Genomic DNA, 21219 nt, shown 5'->3' on the forward strand with positions numbered 1-21219 from the left:
TAGAGCACGAATCACATGAAAAGGTGGCTCTACACCCATTCGATCGTCACCTCCTGTTAAAGTGGGAATTACAGTCACTATTTACAAAGAAACATAGAAGATAGGAGCAGGAGTATGCCATTCGGCCCCTCGAGCCTGCTCTACCATTCAATGAGATCATGGCTGATCTTCCAAAATTAGTACACTGTCCCTGCTTTCTCCCCATATCCCTTGATCCCTGTAGCCTTAAGAAATATATCCAACTTCTTCTTGAATATATGTAATTAATTGGCCTCAACTGTGGTAGAAAATTCCACAGGTTCACCACTCTCTGGGTGAAGAAATTCCTCCTCATCTCTATCCTAATTGGCTTACCCCTTAGTCTGTGACCCCTGGTTCTGGACTCGCCGACCATCGGGAACATCCTTCCTGCATCTAGTCTGTCTAGTCATGTTAGAATTTTATAAGTTTCAATGAGATCCCCTCTCATTCATCTAAACTCCAGCGAGTACAAGCCCAATCGACACAATCTCTCCTCATACATCATTCCTGCCATCCCAGGTATCAGCCTGGTGAATCTTCGCTGCACTCCTTCAATGGCAAGAACGTTCTTCCTCAGATAAAGTGACCAAAACTGCACACAATACTCAAGGTGCGGTCTCACCAAGGCCCTGTACAACTGCAGCAAGACATCCTTGTTCCTGTACTCGAACACTTTTGTTACGAAGGCCAACATACCATTTGCCTTCTTAACCACCTGCTGCACCTGCATCCTTACCTTCAGCATCTGGTGCGCAAGATCACCCAGGTCTCTTTGCACTTCCCCTTCTCCCAATCTATTGCCATTCAAAAAATAATCTGCCTTCTGGTTTTTGCCAACAAAGTGGAAAACCTCACATTTATCCACATTCTAGTGCATTTGCCATGTTTCTGCCCAATCACCCAACCTGTCCAAATCGTACTGGAGGTTCACGACATCCTCCTCACAGCATACCCTCCCACCCAGCTTTGTGTCGTCTTCAAATTTGGAGATATTACATCCAATTCCCTCATCCAGATCATTAATATGGATTGTGAACAGCTGGACCTAGAAATTCATTGTAGCCACTTTTGGGGCGGTAAAGTAGGGCGGCCGCTAAAGTTTGCGCTCGCCGCCAAATCGAGGCCACTTCTCCGATAGTCATTAGCTTCACCCTAAGAGTTTGCTCGAGCGCTAAAACTGGCGCTGCACGCCTCTCTGTAGGCGCTAAGCCGGCAGGCCGGGGTGCTACACCGGAAGTTGGGCGCAGGGCAGGTGCGGCGAGCTGCTGATTGACGGCAGACACTCTGGCTCCGGTGAGCTCTTAAAGGGGGTGGGTGGATTTTTTTGAAAGGCCGACGCTGGTGTATTTGTGGTTTTGGGGAGGGTGTCTCTCCATCAGTTTGTTAAGTGTTCCCGGAACACCTGTCGTCTCCATCTCCTCCTCCTCCTCCTCCTCCTCCTCCTCATTCTCCTCCTCGTCCTCCTCCTCCTCCTCTCCCCCCACCCCCCCAGCCATACCGTACCATTTGTAGTACAGGAGGGCCCTTTAAATTGCGCTCCCCGCAGCCCGCATCGGCTGTGTACCGTTCCACTTCACAGTCGTTACGGCCGCCCGGCGCACAATGGGCCGGCGTGAGTGAAGTTCCGGTTCAGGGCGCACAAAGGGCGTTGCACTAGTAAATGACATCATGATCTGCGCGCGCAGCAGGGCGCGCGCTAAGACTTTGCGCCGGTGCTAAATGTGTACTGAAGTTGGGGCGAGGCGCAGATCGCGCTGCGCCCGGGCGCTAAGCACCTAGCGCTCGAGATCTACTCCTCCTAAGATGCTAACAGCTGGCGCGCCCAACTGAATTTCTAGGCCCTGGGGTCCTAGGACCGATCCATGCAGTACCCCACTAGTCACTGCCTGCCACTCGGAAAATGACCCGTTTATTCCAACTCTTTGCTTTCTGTCTGCCAACTAGTTCTCTATCCAAGTCAATACCTTTCCCCAAATCCCATGTGCTTTAACTTTACACGCTAATCTCTTATGCAGGACCTTATCAAAAGCCTTCTGAAAGTTCAAATACACCACATCCACTGATTCTCCCTGATCTATGTTACCAGTTACATCCTCACAAAATGCCAGTAGATTAGTCAAGCACGATTTATCTTTTGTGAATCCATGTTGAATTTGTCCGATCCTGTCACTGTTTTCCAAGTGCTCTGCTATTACATCTTTTATAATGGACTCTAGCACTTTCCCCACTACCACTGTCAGGCTTACCAGTCTGTAATTCCCTGTTTTCTCCCTACCACCTTTTTTGAATAGTGGGGTAACATTAGCTACCCTCCAATCCATGGCTACTGTTCCAGATTCCATCAAATGCTGGAAGATGATCAGCAAAGCATCAACTATTTCTAGGGCCACTTCCTTAAGTACCCTAGGATGTAGATTATCAAGCAGTGGGGATTTATCGGCCTTCACTCCCATCAATTTCCCTAACATCATTTCCCTACAAATACTGATTTCTTACAGTTCCTCTCTTTCATCAGACCCTATGTTCCCCGAAATCTGTGGGAGGTTTTGTGTCCTCCTTTGTGAAGACCGAATCAAAAAATGTATTTAATTGGCCTGCCATTTCTTTGTTCCCCATTATAAATTCCCCTGATTCTGACTGCAAGGGACCTTAGCTTGACTTCCCCAAACTTTTTCTCTTCACATATCTATAAAAGCTTTTACAGTCAGTTTTTATGTTCCCTGAAAGCTTACTCTCATATTCTATTTTCCCTTTCTTAATTAACCCCTTTGACCTCCTTTGTTGAATACTAAACTGCTCCCAATCCTCAGGTTTACTGCTTTTTCTGGCCAATTTATATGTCCTCTCCTTGGATCTTATGCTATCACGAATTTCCCTTGTTAGCCACGGTTGAGTCCCCTTTTTTGTTTTATTTTCATGCCAAACTGTGAGGAATAAATTCTGTAGTTCATCCATGCGATCTTTGAATGTTTGCCATTGCCTATCCACCGTCAACCCTTTGAGTGACATTCCCCAATCAATCCTACCCAACTCCAGCCTCAGACCATCGTAGTTTCCTTCATTTAAATTTAGGACCCTATGTTACCCATAATATCTTGAAAAGTTCAATAAAATCACATCTTAATCATCTAAATACCAAGGAATACAACGGTAGTTTGTAAAATAAGTGTGTGATATTCACTGGTGTATATTATTATAATTGTGTTGGTCCGTTTATTATAGAACAAACTTTGACAGAAACCTGTTATTTTCTGTCCTTTATATAATGAAGTTTACATTTGTTCTAACACAGCAGCAACATTGTGACACTGAACGCGCACCAGATCATATGTGTTAATGCAATGTTAATTGGCTTATTCATCAGTCAGAGCCTGAGTGTAACATCAGTAATGAATTCTATCGTTTCAGACCCCCCACCTCCTCCAACAAGGCCCAGTTATCCGGTATATCTGGTCAGAGAAGAACTCATCATTATCTGCGAAGCTGCCAATGGTTACACTTTCGGTCAGCTTCAGTGGTTACTCAGGTGGCCGGTTGGCAATGCAGCCAATGTAATATACAAGGAACAACAATCGTTTACTAACTCAATAATAAATGTAAATAACAATAGTGACGGATGCTACAAATGCCTTTATGAGAAACAAGTGTCCGGACGCCGGATTAACTCTATTCCCAGTGATGCTGTGACTGTCCTAAGTGAGTTATACTTTCTGATATTTTATGCCATTCCAATTTTGTATAACGGCTTCCAGAGATCAGCAACACCTTCAGTTGAAGAAACGTAGATATTGCTCTTGGGCTGGTGCACAAATGGGCGCTATCCAATCTGCTGCACGTTTTTGGTCCCGCCTGATGTTGACATCGATTGACTGCAATGGAACTGAATATCTACCTGTAAAACTTGGCTCTGATAATTGGTAAAAATCTTATTGTGTGTGCTCAACCCTCTGTGGAAACGGAAACTGGGCAGTGTTAAAAAGGGGCGGCCGATTAATTCCCACCATTTTGTGCTTCCGCACAACACAAATTTCACCGCAAAAATATGCTTTTACCGAGTTACCACGTTAAATTGTAGCGACATCTAGAATTGTTCTTCTGCTGCATCTTTATGGGGTAGAACTTCCTCCTGGGCAGCAACGGTATAATGGGCGGCATCGCTTCTTCTGCCTGTTCCACACCCCGGTGCGTATAATGGGAGGCCGATTGCATTGCTCACGTTTTGTGTTACACCCGATATGATTTAATACTGCAACATCTTCAGGAAATAAATTTATAACGAATTAACCCGAGCTATGGCAGCAGGCTAAAAACCAGTAATGTAATATAAGAATTGCTAGACGAAATCAATAGAAATGCATCTGAATGATGCCGTTGGCGTCTCTATTGATGTTGGCTGCCTGTGTGTGGCTGCCTCAACTTCAGCTGGATAATATGGGCAATATGGGAATGCTGCCCATTATATATCATGCTCGCTTTTGCTTTGCATTGTTTTCAATGGAAAATAAAATAATGTGGGGCAGGCAGTGGGTATGATTGAAGGATGACCGGAAATCGCCGTTTTACGCCCCTAGGGAAGTTGAGAGTTCTGGCGCATATCTCTGTAATTGTGGCCCATGATAACAGATCTTGTTTTACATTTTTGCGATGGTGCAAATTGGGTGATTTCCATTGGCCGCCTGTAATACTTGCAAGCCTGCTTTTCCCTCCATTGAATTTATTTATAAAGACCGGTCAATTCATTATCAACCGTTTTATACCACCTCGCAAAATTACTTGACCCTCAGAGACTCGCGCCTTAGAGATTTATTTTGCGATACGAATATAAATTCTTTCAAATCTATTATTTTAAACTTCTGTTCCAGGACAAATGATGATCGCCAGTGTTTCTTTATACCACGAGTCGGGTGTGTATATGAAAGTAGAGTCAGCTCCCATTACCTGTTCCGATTCCAACCAGAACAAGGTTAACAACTTCACTTTCTATCGGGACAATTTGTTACTGAGCTCCCTAGATATTGGTTACCCTCATGGTTTTGCCTCGATCATTATCAGCAACATTTCCGATATACGCACAGGATTTTACAGCTGCAAGTACGAGTTGAGAGTGTTCGGGAGGCAATTATTATCACACCTCAGTAACTCTGTGTTAATAACTGTAGAAGGTAACTCTTCCTCCTTCTGCTTTACTTAACAAAATCTCAATTCCTGCAGCTAGAAGGAGTTTATGATTTCCTCACTCATGCAACAAACAATACATCCCCCATCCTTCGGCAAAACATACTCTTTCTGAACTGGTAAGAGATGCGGCTGTTACACAGCTGAATTTCGTCTTTGGCAGAAGCGACAAACGGGCGGAATCTTATTGGCCGCGTGTTATTTGCCCCGCCGGATATTCAGTCCAATTAACATGAATGGGACTGAACCCGCCGGTGAATCACCTGGCGGTAGAAAATCTGTGGAGTTACTGGTCGATCATATCCAGTGTCTTTCACTTCTATTCGTGACAATTGTTGTGATTGGTTAAGCATTAGACTAACTGAATCCTGCTCTAGTGAATTATCCTGCTAAACCTTTTGCCTTGCCACATCTCTGCTCACCTTCAACAATTTTGGCACATGCCATGTAAATCTACTCATAACTGGTATTATGTGGCTGTCTCTCCATATCTGTAGAGCTTCCCCTGTGGAAGCCCCAATACTTTAAATGGGCTATTTCAGAGTGTGTTCCTGTTCTGCAAGACACAGCAGTAAGAATAGTGACAACAATCTGGTTAAACATTAGTCATATAGGGATAGATATTCTACCTACCGCTTGGGCAGATCCCCGGTGTTCCCATTACAGAAACCAATGGAAATGTAACTGGAGACGGTTCTACAACCAGCTGCCAATGCTTAACGACAATTAATACACTTAGCCAGCAAAATAAACAACGAGCCCATTATCCAGGAATGAATCTGCTACCTATGAGGATCCGAACCACACTGAAACTGAAATGGATCAACATTTAGCACATTAAAGACAAACGTGAAGTTGAAGTGTGAAGAATGATTGTGGTGGAATTGGTCATGGCGGCACAGGGGGTAGGGAGTGCGCTTGTAAAACTGACGGTAGCACATTAGTGACCTGGTATATGCTGTGCCCGATGTTCAATTAATTCGCCGAGTAATATGCTGTCAATTGAACTTAATATCAGTCGCTACATAGAGCGGGCGGCCGATCCAACACCATCCGGTTTTCGCCACCGTCCGAGTCCAATTTCTCTATTGACTTCTAACGACTCAATCATATCATCAGCAACTTGCCCAATTGTACTTAGCGCAACTCTACACTGAATTGATGGCAATGGCTTCAACATAGGAAATTTAGTCAAATTCACTCAATACGTTTTCTTTTCAGAGATTTTTAAACCAGTTATATCAATACATCCAGGAAAAGTTGAAATCGGTGGAAACGTCTCTATTACCTGCACCAGACCGACTGTCTATCGCAGCATCATATTCTTCTTGCAGAGAGCTGGCAATACCAATTGCTCTGCCTCCCTGACTGTGTCAGCAGAGGATAATTCTGTCACCTCCACATTCACCTTCACAAATGTGACTCAGGATGATGAAGGAGTCTACTCCTATTGCTATAAAGCAATGGTTAATGGAACAGTGATATCATCAGCTATCAGTCAACTTGTGCAGGTGACTGTAAAGGGTGAGTGCTATTTATACAGTGACATGTGGGTAAAGGTAAAGAATGAATACAGGGCTCGTGGCAATATATACATTTTTCGATTTCTGCAGCCACACTGTATAAATGAATCAATTCATCCTGACAAACAGACAAATAACACATGGAACGAAAGAAAGCTGCATTAGACTCAAGAGATCTGTGGGTAAAATGTAGTTTAACCGAATGTAACCCGTGGCCTAGATTCGAGGTGGTGAAATTCCACCTGTGCGGGGATGGAACATGTGCGGAATCGCATCTGCTTCCAGTTATAAAACCGCTCGAAATTGAATGTAAATTGCTGGGTTCTATCAAGTACAGACAAAATGCGACACCAAATTACCTCCTAAACAATGATGTTGAAAATTTGTCCCAGCACGTCAAATATTCGCTCTTACTTCCCAAATGTGATTCCACGATTGATATAGAAAAGGTAAGAGTAAAGTCCAGGAAGATATTGTTATCAAACAATGAACAACACAAATGGGTGCTGCTTTACACAGTGTCTCAGTGGGTTCAAGCAATGAGGCACTGAGCATTGGCCACTGGCCTTTGAACAACCAGAACAAGAATAATAGACACATTTCACGAAGCACATGAGGGCGCTCTTTGGACAGTAAACAATTTGAGCAAAGCCTCAACTGGGAGACGGGGGGTTCAATGGCAAGGGTGAAAAGAGGGCAGGTGCGGACACATCACCTGTTATACACCCGGCCCGAATTTAGTTCCCATTGAATTTAATAGGTGAATCTTACAGTTGGCTGATGGCGCAGAATGTGCAGTATTGAAATAGACACCCATTATAAACCACACCGGATTTCCCTTTCCACTGAAGGTGATGGAATGTAAAATCGGGAGAGTTGCACATTCAGCGGCTAATTCAATGTCGCCCGTTGTTCACCTGTGACAGGAGTTCAAATTAATCCCAAATGGAAAGTAAAATGAGCTGCGTGTATATCGGTCAGCCGATCCGCTCCCCCCTTTTGGTAAATCTCCCGAATTCGGATTTCACCCTTCGTCTTCCGAGGAGGAAATATTGATAGACCGTGAAGAATTCGCAAAAACTGTGCGCTGGTAAAAGCCAAAAATAGTTTAACGCGGTTTGTGTATTAATAAGAACCATTGTAAGCCCGTTTAAAACTATTAAGTAATATAAAAACCATCAGGTTGTTTCTGACACAAATATTCACATCGAAGAAAATTCAGCACAGCTAATATTCATAGAATCATGCAGCCCAGAAGGAGGCTATTAGCGCCATGGTGCCTTTGCTAGCGCTCTGAAAGTGCTCTCCAAAAAGTCCAACTCCCCTACTCCTTCCCCTTAGCCCTGCAAGTTACTGTCGAAGATGCTTACAACACTTTTTCAGGCATTGCATTCCAGATCATAAATCGCTGAGTTAAAAAAAATCTCCTCACCCTTCCTCTGTTTTTTTGACAAATAAATTAAAATCTGTGGCCTTTGCTTAACAACGCTCCTGCTAGTGGAAACAATTGCTCCCTATGTACTCTATAAAAAAACCCTCATAATTTTGAATACATCTCTACTTAATCTTTCTTCCAAGGAGAGCAATCCCAGCTTTTCTAGTCTCTCCACATGACTGAATTCCCTAATTCTGGTATATCTCTTCTGTACCTGCTCCAAGGCCGTGACATTCTCTCTAGAGTGTGGTGAACATAATAGTACACAAGACTCGAGCTGAGGCGTAAGCAGTGATTTATAAAGCTTTACCATAACTTCCTTGTTTTTGCCTCTTTTTTGAAACCAACGTGTCCTGGATACATTTTTCGCAGCCTTCTCAACTTGTCCTGCGACCATCAAAAATGTGTATATGTGAATGGACAGTTCTCTCTGTTCCCGCATCCAGTGTAAATGTTTTCCATTGAGTCTATTCTGCAGCTCCTCATTTTTTTCCCTGCCAAAATGCATCACTTCACAAATCTCTCCATCAAATATATCTACCATTGTTCTGCCCAATGCACCATTCTTTCTCTTTCCTCCTAAAGTCTGCTACTATGCTCCTCACTGCTCACTATATTTCTATGCTTTGTTTCATTTGCGAACTTGGCGATTATTCTGCCGATACACCGTGCAGTTCATTAATATATATCAGAAAGAGCAATGGTCCTAATATCAACTCCAGGGGACACCGAATTATATATCCCTGCATTCTGAAAAACAGCTGTTCACCACTGCTCTCCGCCTCCTCCCTCTCAGCCAATAGCGAGTCCACGCTGCCAATCCCCTTTAAACTCGAGGGCTTCAAATTTGCTGCGGTTGAGTTTATTTTAAGTGCCATTTACTGTACAACCAATCTTCGACTACTTATTAGATCTCAAGCATTGTGAAAAGTAACCAAGTGTAAAATGAATTAGTGGTGAAATTCAGACATGAACCTATCTGTCTAATACAGCAGCTTGTTATTTCACAGCCAAATCACCGATTGAAATGATGTTTCGCAATGTTTGTGTGATTGCGGTGGGGGTGTTGGAGCAGTTGCTGCAGCGATCGCCATAAGGAACCAGATAAGAAAAGGTAAAATAAAGAATTTGTCATCATTTAACTATCTTCAACTTAAACAGACCAAGTGTTTCATTGCTATGATGATACAACCACATGTGTTTGATACACACATTGAGTTAAATCATGAATATATGTATTTCTACAATGGGGAATAATAAACTCCCGGCCGACTCCAGTCAACTTGCTAGTAAGCCCCAAACATAGAAACATAGAAGATAGGAGCAGGAGTAGGCCATTCGGCCCCTCGAGCCTGCTCCGCTATTCAATGAGATCATGGCTGATCATCCAAATTCAGTACCATGTCCCTGCTTTCTCCCCATACCCCTTGATCCCTTTAGCCTTAAGAAACATATCCAACTCCTTCTTGAATATATTTAATGAATTGGCCTCTACTGCCTTCTGTGGTAGAGGATTCCACAGGTTCACCACTCTCTGTGTGAAGAAATTCCTCCTCATCTCTGTCCTAAATGGCTTACCCCTTATCCTTAGACTGTGACCCCTGGTTCTGGACTCCACGACCATCGGGAACATCCTTCCAGCTTCTAGTTTGTCAAGTCCTGTTAGAATTTTATAAGCTTCGATGAGATCCTCTCTCATTCTTCTAAACTCCAGCGAGTACAAGCCCAATCGATCTAATCTCTCCTCATACGTCATTCCTGCCATCCCAGGTATCAGCCTGGTGAAACTTCACTGAAATCCTTCCATGGCAAGAACATCCTTCCTCAGATAAGAAATACATAAAAATCATATGCGGCATCACAAAGAGGGAAGAAACAAAGAGAAAGGGAGAGAGATAAACATGAATCCTAAATTTATAAAAAGAGGAATTCTAAGTTTATCCGGGTAGAAATCTGTCCCGGGTGATAGCAGAAAAGGGATTTAGTGGAGTGGTCGCTCATTCCACGCCCCGCTTGATTTTGAGTTCCATTGACACTAATGGAATTGAATACTGAGCAGCGCGTGTAGCAGGAGGCCGACCGTCCAAGCTGAACCTCGACTCCAATGAGACTTCTGTGTACCCGGCTTGTGTAATGATTGGTTAACACAACTTACTTTGAAATGAATCAACGACAGAGGTCGGTAAATTGAGCATCATGATCTAACCTGTCTCATGGAATACAACACTTTATGTTCTGAAATTCGCAGGACATGCCAGTTTGGTAAAAGCTGCCGCCAACTTAAATGAAATGAATCCTACCTTCAATGCAGAGGCCACGTTTTGAGAACATAAAGACACCACGATGCAACATATGATGTGATAATTTATACTGCTTTCTTATTTAGACGGTTATCATTCTAAATCGGTAGCACTCCCCATAATAATAAAGGATTCCGCTCTCCTCTTACATCTAACCTGGTGTAGGTTTTTAATGAATTCGGCCCAGAGAAAAGCGCATATCAATGATAACTGCAAGTTTCCGATTTCGCTTTTGGAATAGCCATCATTTATTTGTCTTTATAACAACAGGGGTGTTATTTTGTACAATGCGTTTCAGACTATCATTAGCAACCTGACTGTTTTTATATGAATGGAAGTCTCTTCCATCATTCATATCAAACGGAAGACAAAAAACGTAACATGAAGTTTCATTCAAATAATGTTTTAACATGTTTTATATAATGCACTTAACTCATTACAATATATTAATGGTTATTTTTACTGGCTTCCTAACGAAATCAACATAAATACTTTTGTGATAATTGGCAGGTTGTCCAGTTGCATTCAATCTGTGTTCCTTCTGTAATTTCACTTAACTGATTTCATTCTGTTTTTGTCAAATTTGGTTAATAGATGTGATCAATATATGAGATTAACGTATTGGATTAATAAATCTTTATTTTTGAAATCCCATTACTGGTACAAATTTCGTCATGACACAGAATGCTGAAGATTGTCAGCCAATGCAAAAGCATCATGATTTAAGATACCACACACACACACACACACACATATACACCAACACAGATACACACACATACACAGCTACACAATGTCATGCACAGACACACACACACACAGATACACACACAGACAGATACACAAACACAGATACACACACACACAGATACACATAATGTCATGCACAGACACAGATACACACACACACAGATACACAAACACAGATACACCCACACACAGATACACATAACGTCATGCACAGACACACACACGCACAGATACACAAACACAGATACACACACACATAGGTACACATAACATCATGCACAGACACACACACACATGCAGATACACACACACATAACGACATGCACAGGCACACACACACACACAGATACACAAACACAGATACATACACTCAGAAACACATAACGTCATGCACAGACACACACACACACAGATACACAAACACAGACACACACACACACACAGATACACATACACATAACATCATGCACAGACACAAATGCATAACCACAGACTGAAATTTGCACACAAAACACGGCCACACACACATATATAAACATACACACATAGAGCGCATTCACACACGAAAACACACACACACAGAAATAAACATAAGCACACACACTCCCACACAATCACAAATATACCAATATACAATTAGTAGCAGAAATCGGCCACACAATCCTTCGAACCTGCTCCGCCATTCAATAACATCATGACTGATCTTCGACCTCAACTCCACTTTCCCGCTCGATCTCCATATCCCTTGAGTCCAAACATCTCTCGATCTCAGCCTTGAATATACTCAATGAATCAGCATCCACAGCCCTCTGTGGTAGAGAATTCACAAGATTCACAATCCTCTCAGTGAAGAAATTCCTCCTCATCTCAGTGTTAACCCCGTTATCCTGAGACTGTTCCTCCTATTTTTCGACTCTCCAGCCAGGGGAAATAACCTCTCAGCATCTACCCTGTTAATCCCTCTCTGAATCTTATATGTTCCAATGAGATCACCTCTCATTTTTCTAACTCCATAGAGTAAAGGCTCAATCTACTCAAACTCGCATAGGAAAAAGCCCCCATCCAAGGAATCAGTCTAGCGAACCTTCTCTGCACTCCCTCTAATATATGTATGCACTTTCTTAGATAAGGAGACCAAAGCTGTGCTCAGTACTCCAGGTGTGGTCTCACCAAAGCTCTGTACAATTGTAGCAAGACTTCCATACTCGTATTCACCAACCCACTTGCAATAAAGGACAACAAACCATTTGCCTTCTGCATTGCTTGCTGTGCCTGCATGCTAACGTTCTGTGTTTCCTGACCGAGGGCAACTAAATCTCTCTGAACACCAACATTTAAAAATTTATCATCATTCAAAATAATCTGCTCTTCTATTCTTGCTACCAAAGTGGATAACCTCACACTTCTCCACTTTATCGTCCATCTACTACATTAGTGCCCACTCACTTAACTTCTCTGTATCCCTTTGGAGGCTCTTTGTGTTCTCCTCACAGCTTACTTCCCCACCTAGCTTCGTATCATCAGCAAACTTGGATATATTGCACTCGGTCCCATCATTAATATAGATTGTAAGTATACATAAAGACACACACACACACACACACACACATGAATGGCTTTATATGCAGAATGTATATATTTCGCATCGCTCACAATCACGGGGTTGGGGAATGGAGATGGGGGGCGGGATGCAGGCAACTCATATGCGAAAAAGCACAATCGCACCTGCCACCAGGCCAGCGGTGACAGCATATAATCTGGACAATCTGAGGTCCACACCTGTAGTAATGGTTGCGTAGGAACACATTGTGCAGCTTTAATAATTCGATAGGCACTATTTTTGTTGCACCTATTACAGTTCTACGGAGTACTACATCTGCAGAGTAATAAGCTCGGTAATTTGGTGAGTGAAGTGGTTGTTAAGGGTTGATCTCTTTCTAAAATGTCTTTACATTTTGCATTTAACATTTGGCATTTAACTTAACTTTAACCTTAATTTGTAGTTTATTTCACAGTGATAAACAGACTGCCTGCTAGTGCCAGCTGCACAGTTAATGCGGTATCTAGCTAGAACTGGTTACCTGGTAATTCCTGTCAGCAGGGGCTGAATCAGGGATTTGGAATTTCTGCTGGTTTAATGATCCACGGAGGTAAGTAGCATCGAGTCCAGGTCTATGGATTAATGCTTCGACAGATTAATAAACTCGGAAATTTGCTAAGTGAGGGATTTCGGTGAGGTGGGTGGGGGGGGGGGGCGGGGAGTAAAAGGTTCTGCTTGATGCATAACAAAAATAAACAACAAGGTTAAATTATGACTGTGGGCTAAGTTACAGTAAAGACCTAATGCATATAACTAATTTTAATACACTCAATTGACTATTAATATTAATATTGGATGAGTTAATGAATTTCCGACTTTACTACACTGTAGAGTCACAACCTTCAGGTTAAATATTTCAGATTTGGTACATGGTCAACGACAGGAGGGTCTGATTTCGATTGAGGCAAGTATCGGGATGCAGAAGGTAAACATAGAAACATAGAAACATAGAAGATAGGAGCAGGAGTAGGCCATTTGGCCCCTCGAGCCTGCTCCACCATTCAATGCGATCATGGCTGATCATCCAAATTCAGTACCCTGTCCCTGCTTTCTCCCCATACCCCTTGATCCCTTAAGACTTAAGAAATATATACAACTCCATCTTGAATATATTTAATGTATTGGCCTCTACTGCCCTCTGTGGTAGAGAATTCCACAGGTTCACCACAGGTAAAGAAATTCCTCCGCTTTTCTGTCCTAAATAGCCTACCCCTTATCCTTAGACTGTGACCCCTGGTTCTGGACTCCCCGACCATCGGGAACATCCTTCCTGCATCTTGACTGTCCAGTCCTGTCAGAAATGTATAAATTTCCATGAGATCCCCTCTCATTCTTCTAAACTCCAGATAGTACAAGCCCAATCGACCCAATCTCTCCTCATACATCATTCCTGCCATCCCAGGTATCAGCCTGGTGAATCTGCGCTGAACTCCTTCCATGGCAAGAACATTCTTCCTCAGATAAGGCGATGTAAACTGAACACAATACTCAAGATGTGGTCTCACCAATGCCCTGTACAACTGCAGCAAGACATCCTTGTTCCTTTACTCAAACCCTCTCACTACAAAGGCCAACATGCCATTGCCTTCTTAACCACCTGCTGCACCTGCATGCTTACCTTCAGCAACTGGCGCACAAGGACACCCAGGTCTCGTTTCACTTCCCCCTCGCCCAATCTATTGCCATTCGGATAATAATCTGCCTTCCTGTTTTTGCCATCAAAGTGAATAACCTCGCATTTATCCACGTTATATTGCATCTGCCATGCTTTTGCCAAATCACCCAACCTGTCCAAATCATCCTGGATTTTCTCGGCATCCTCCTCCCAGCACACACGCCCAACCAGTTTTGTGTTATCTGCAAATTTGGAGATATTACATCTAGTTCCCTTGTCTAGATCATTAATATATATTGTGAATAGCATTGGAGAAGTCTCAGCCCTTGCACTTGTCGAACCGGTACGACGTTCTTGCTGCCTGTGTGGACGAGAGCAGGGACTGCAGCAAGGTTGAGTAAACTGAACACAGCACGATTGTACAGGGGGATATTCATGTTGGGGGAGTAAAAACGAATGAAGTAGTGGTAGGGGACAGTATAGTTAGGGGGATAGACACTGTTCTCTGCAGCCGAGAGCGTGACTATAGAAAGCGGTGTTGCCTGCACGTTGCCAATTTTAAGGACATATCGTTGGGGCAGAAGAGGAACTTGAAGTGCGAGGGAATTATCCTGTTGCCGTGGCCCACGTAGGTACCAATGACATAGGTAGGTCTAAGAAAGAGGTTCTGCTAAGTGAGTTTCAGGAGCTGGATCCTAATTAAAAAGCAAAGCCACAATGGTAATTATCTCTGGATTACTACCAGACCCACGATCAAATTGGCATAGGGTCAATGAACTCAGAGATTTGAACGCCTGGCTCAAGGATTGGTGTGGGAGAAATGAGTTTCGAATCATGGGGAACAAGCACCAGTACTGGGGAAAGAGGGGCTTCTTCCATTGTAACGGGCTTCACTTGAACCATGCTGGGACCAGTGTCCTGGACAATTGAATAACCTGGGATGTAGATAGGGCTTTAAACTAAATAGCGGGGTGGGGTGGTGGGGGTGTGTTCAGGTGAGGGGAAACTTAGAAATTTAAATAGAAAGGAGAAGGCCAAAATGCAAGGTAGCTTAGGGGTAATGAGAACCAGAGAGTGCGAAGAAGGGACAAAGCGTACAAACATAAGAGCGCACCAGCAGACAGGGTCAGAGTAGGGAAAATAGCAAAAAGACAACACTAAAGGCTCATTATCTGAATGCACGCAGCATTCAGAACAAGATAGATGAATTAACGGCAGAAATAGAAATAAATAGTTCTGTCTGAGAGTGTTAAAAAACAAGCCTGTCGGCTTTGTGTCTTAATGCGAGGAGCATTCGTAATAAGGTGGATGAATTAGATGTGCAAATAGATGTAAACGGATATGATATGATTGGGATTACGGAAACATGGCTCCAGAGTGACCAGGGCTGGGAACTCAACATCCAGGGGTATTCAATATTCAGGAAAGACAGGCAAAAAGGAAAAGCAGGTGGGGTAGCAATGCTGGGTAAAGAGCAGATTAACATAATTGTAAGGAAGGATATTAGCTCTGATGATGTAGAGTCTCTATGGGTAGAGCTGAGAAAAACCATGGGACAGAAAACGTTAGTGGGAGCTGTATACAGACCCCAAAACAGTCATGTGGAGGTTGGGGATGGCATTAAATGGGAAAATAAAGATGCGTGCAATAAGTGCACAGCAGATATCATGGGAGACTTTAATCTACATATAGATTGGGCTAACCAAAATAGTAGCAATAATGTGTAGGAGGAATTCCTGGAGTGTATACAGGATTGTTTCCTGGAGCAATATGTCGAGGAACCAACTAGAGATCAGGCCATCTTAGACTGGGTATTATTTAATGAGAAAGGATTAATTAGAAATCTTGTTGTTCGAGACCGCTTGTGGCAGAGCGAACATAATGTGATAGAATTCTTCATTAACATGGAGAGTGAAGTATTAGACTCACAGGCTAGGGTCCTGAACTTAAATAAAGGAAACTACGCTGGTATTAGGTGTGAGCTGGATAGGATTGATTGTGGAATGTTACTCAAAGGGTTGACGGTGGATAGGCAATGGCAAACATTTAAAGATCGCATGGATGAACTATAGAATTTGTTCATCTCTGTTTGGCATAAAAAATAGAACAAAAATGTTGACTCAAACGTGGCTAACAAGGGAAATTAGGGATATCATAAGATGGAAGGAGAGGACACATAAAGTGGCCAGAAAAAGCAGTACACCTGAGGATTGGGAGCAGTTTAGAATTCAAAAAAGGAGGACAAAGGGATTTATTAAGAGGGGGAAAATAAAGTATGAGAGTAAGCTTGTAGCGAACATAAAAACTGACTGTAAAAGCTTCTATTGATATGTGAAGAGAAAACGATTGTTGAACTCAAGCGCAGGTCCCTTGCAGTCAGAATGAGGTGAATTTATAATGGGAACAAAGAGATGGCAGACCAATAAAATACATACTTTGGTTCTGTCTTCACAAAGGAGGACACAAATAACCTCCCAGAGATGTCGGGGAATATAGGGTCTAATGAGAGGGAGGAACTGAAATGAATCAGTATTTGTAGGCAATCACAAACATACGAACATACAATTAAGAGCAAAAATATGCCATACGGCCCCTCGAGCTGCTCTGCCATTCAATGAGGTCATGGCGGATCATCCAAACTCAGTATCCTGTCCCTGCATTCTCCTCATATCACTTGATACCTTTAGCCTTACCAAATATATCTAACTCCTTCTTGAATATATTTAATGAATTGGCCTCAATTGCCTTCTGTGGTAGAGAATTCCACAGCTTCACCACTCTCTGGGTGAAGAAATTCCTCCTCAGCTCTGTCCTAAATGGTTTACCCCTTATCCTGCCCCTGCTCCTATCTTATATGTTTCTATGATCTACTAGCCATTACAGAGACGTGGTTGTAAGGTGAACAAGGCTGGGAATTGAATATTCCGTGATATTTGTCATTTCAGAAGGATAGCCAGAAAGGAAAAGAATGGGGGTTGTTCTGTTAATAAAGGATGTGATCAGTACAGTAGTGAGAAATTATCTTGGCACGGGAAATCAAGATGTAGAATCAGTTTGGCTGGAGATAAAAAATAATAAGGGAAATATGTCACTGGTGGGAATAATCTATATGCACCATAACATTTGTTACACTCTAGGACAGATTATCAGTCAGGAATCAATGGGGGCTTGCAAGAAAGGAACTGCAATATTCGTGGGCGATATCTTCATATAGATTCGACAAATCAAATTGCCAAAGGTAGCCTTGAGGACGAGTTTATATAGTTTATTCAGGACAGTTTCTAAAGAACAATACGTTGTGGAACCAAGCAGTGAACAGGCTATTTTAGATCTGGTACTTTGTAATGAGGCATAATTAATTAATTATCTCATAGTAAAGGTTCCTGTAGGGCAGAGTGATCATAACATGTCGGAATTTCACATTCAGTTTGAGGGTGAGAAACTTGGATATTAAACTAGTGTCTTAATCTTAAATAAAGGCAATTACAAGGGTAAGAAGACAGAGTTGGCTAAAGTGGACTGGGAAAATAGATTGAAATGTAAAATGGTAAATAAGCAGTGGCAGAACTTTAAGTAGATATTTCATAACTCTCAACAAAGATATATTCCAGTGAAAAAGAAAGACTCGACGAGAAGGATGAACAATCCATGGCTAACTAAGGAAGTTAAATATGGTATCAAATTGAACGAAAAGGCATGAAATTTTGCAGATATTATTGGTAGGCCAGAAGATTGGGAAATATTTAGAAACTTGCAAAGGATGATTGAAAACAAATAAAGAGGATGAAAATAAATTATGAGAGTAAAAATGCAAGACATATATAAAACAGGCAGTAAGAGCTTCTACAAGTGTATAAAGAAGAAGAGAGTAGCTAAAGGAAACGTTGGTCCATAGTGGATGATTCTGGGGAATTAATAATGGGAAAGAAGGAAATTGCAAAGACTTTCAACAAATATTTTGTATCTGGCTTCAAGAGAGATGTAAAAGCCCCCCAATGTTAGTGGAAAATCAAGTGGCAAAAGGGAGGGACTTAAAACAATCACTGTCACTGGAGAAAATGTACAAGATAAACTAATGGGACAAAAGGCTGAAACTGCGTTCAGACTGGAGGCACCGGCTTTGCAGCAAATGAGAAGCTGCATGAGGCAGAGCGAACGGCATAGTAGTCGTGACCGAGTGGTTAAGTCGATTGTCAATCGAAACCTTTTGGGGTTTTCCCGCCTAACCTTGAATCCTGTCGATGATGTCATCCAAAGTGATACAGTTTTAATTTATTTTCCTGCTGCCTTTCAGTTCCTGCGCAGAGGCACATTCAAAGCTATATAGAATTATCACAGGATCATAGAAATTTACAGCACAGAAGGAAGCCTTTCGGCCGATCTTTTCCATGCTGGATAACAAAGAGCTATTCCAGCCTAATCCCACTTTCCAGCACTTGGTCTGTAGCCTTGTAGGTTACGGCACTTCAAGTGAATATCCAAGTACTTTTTAAATGTGATGTGGGTCTCTGCCTCCACTACCCTTTCAGGAACTGAGTTCCAGACCCCCACCATCCTCTGGGTGAAAAAGAACTCCCCTCAAATCCCCTATAAACTTCCAAACAAGTCCTTTAAATCTATGCCCCCTGGTTATTGAAACTACCGCTAAGGGAAATTGGTCCTTCCTATCCACTCTATCTTGGGTCCTCATAAATTAATACACCTCAATTAGGTCTCCCCTCAGCCTCCACTATTGCAAAGAAAATAACCCCAGCCTATCGAATTTTTCCTCATAGCTAAAGTGCCCCAGCCCAAGCAACATCCTCGTAAATCACCACTGCACTCCTTCTAGTGCAACCACATCCTTCCTCTAATGTGGTGACCAGAACTGCATGCAGTATTCTACCTGTGGCCTAACTGGTGTTTTATTCTATCCAAGCATAACCTCCCTGCTCTTTTATTCTGTGCTTCGGCTAATAAATGCAAGTATCCCGTATGTCTTCTTAACCTACCAGTCTGGCTTGTACAGGTCCCACCTCCCCCAGAAACGGTCCCAGTGCCTCAAGATTCTAGATCCCTCCTGCATGCGCCATCACTCCAGTCATGCATTCATCAGCTCTATCCTCCTGCTTCTGCAGTCATTAGCACGAGGCACCAGGTGTAATCCGGAGATTGCTACCTTTGAGCTCCTGCTTTTTAATCTTTCTCCTAGCTCCCTGAAATCTGCCTGCAGGACCTCATTTCTCTTTCTACCTATGTCGTTGGTACCGATGGGGACCACGATCTCTGGATTTTCACCTTCCCCCTCAGAATGCACTGCAGCTGCTCAGTGACATCCTTGACCCTGGCAGCAGGGAGGCAACATATCATCCTGGAGTCACGTCTGCAGCTGCAGAAAGGCCTGTCTATTCTCCTAACTATCAAATACCCTACAACTATTGCTCTTACGCTCTTCCTCCTCCCAACCTGGGCAGTGGAGCCACCCATGGTGCCGTGAACTTGGCTCTTGCTGCGATCCCAGAGGAACCATCGCACAAACCAGTATCCAGAACTGAATATTGAGCGAGATGCACTCAGGGGACTCCTGCACTACCTGCCTGGTCCTTCGCTTCCGTATGGCGGCCATCCATTCCATTTCTTCCAGCACACTCTAAGAACATAAAAAATAAGTGCAGGATTAGGGCATATGGCCCCTCGAGCCTGCTCGGCCATTCAATAAGATCATGGCTGATCATCGACCTCAACTCCACTTTCCCGCCCGATCTGCATACCCCTTGATTCCCCTAGAGTCCAAAAATCTATCTACCTCAGTCTTGAATATACTCAATGATTCAGCATGCACAGCCCTCTGGGGCAGAGAATTCCAAAGATTCACAACCCTCTGAGTGACGAAATTCTGACTCATCTCAGTCTTAAGTTGCCAACCCCTTATTCTGAGATGATGCCCCCTAGTTCTAGAGACTCCAGCCAGGGGAAACACGCTCGCAGCATCTACCCTGTCAATCCCCTTCAGAATCTTGTATATTTCAATGAGATCACCTCTCATTCTTCCAAACTCCAGAGAGTATAGGTGCATGCTACTCAATCTCTCTTCCCAGGAATCAATCAAGCTCCTACAAATAGCAATGTGATAATGACCAGATAATATATTTTTAGTCGTCTTAATTGTGGGATAAATATTGGCCAGTGCACAGGGAATAAGTCCCCTGCTCTTCTTTGCTATATTGTCCTGGGAGATTTTACATCCACCTGACAGCAGACGGGTCCTTGGTTCAAGGTCTTCTCCGAAAGACAGCCGCTCTGACAGTGTCCTTACAGTGCAGTGCTGGGGTTTGAGCAAGTCTGTGTCCTTACATTACAATGCTGGTTGTTGTAAAGGTCTATGCCCTTGCAGTGCAGTGCCAGCAGCTTTTTACAGGTACGTGTACATACAGTGCAGGTGCCATTATTATGAAGGACTGTTTTCTTAAAGAAAACCGTGCTGCGGCCATACAGGTCTCTGTCCTTAGATTGAAGTGCTGGGTGTTGTATGAGGTAATATACGAATTGGGAGCATGATGTAGGCCATACAGCCCTTCGAGCCTGCTGCACCATTCAATAAGATCATGGCTTATCATGGAACTCAACTCTACTTTCCCGCCTGATCTACATAGACCTTTATTCCCCGAAAGTCCAAAAATCAATTTATCTCAGCCTTGAATATATTCAACGACTGAGCATTCACAATCCTTTAGGGTAGAGAATTCCAAAGATTCACAACAGTCTGAGTGAAGAAATTCATCCTCATTCAGACTTAAACGGCTGTCCCTTCTTCTAATTCA

General features: G+C 42.9%; 1 protein-coding gene across 1 annotated transcript in view; it reads left to right on the plus strand.

The window, feature by feature from the left end:
- The first annotated feature begins 4891 nt into the window (after positions 1 to 4891).
- LOC147084935 (immunoglobulin superfamily member 1-like) overlaps positions 4892 to 21219 on the plus strand; it is a 95359-nt gene continuing 79031 nt past the window's right edge. Inside the window, exons 1-2 of the mRNA XM_085979380.1 lie at positions 4892 to 5183; positions 6418 to 6720. Of these exons, the coding sequence (XP_085835506.1) occupies positions 4892 to 5183; positions 6418 to 6720 (595 nt within the window). The remainder of the gene's footprint in view (positions 5184 to 6417; positions 6721 to 21219) is intronic.

Source organism: Somniosus microcephalus, unplaced genomic scaffold (genome assembly GCF_052327205.1).
Source record: "Somniosus microcephalus isolate GS21.2 unplaced genomic scaffold, FLI_Smic_1.0 unresolved_chr9, whole genome shotgun sequence".
NCBI classification, from domain to species: Eukaryota; Metazoa; Chordata; class Chondrichthyes; order Squaliformes; family Somniosidae; genus Somniosus; species Somniosus microcephalus.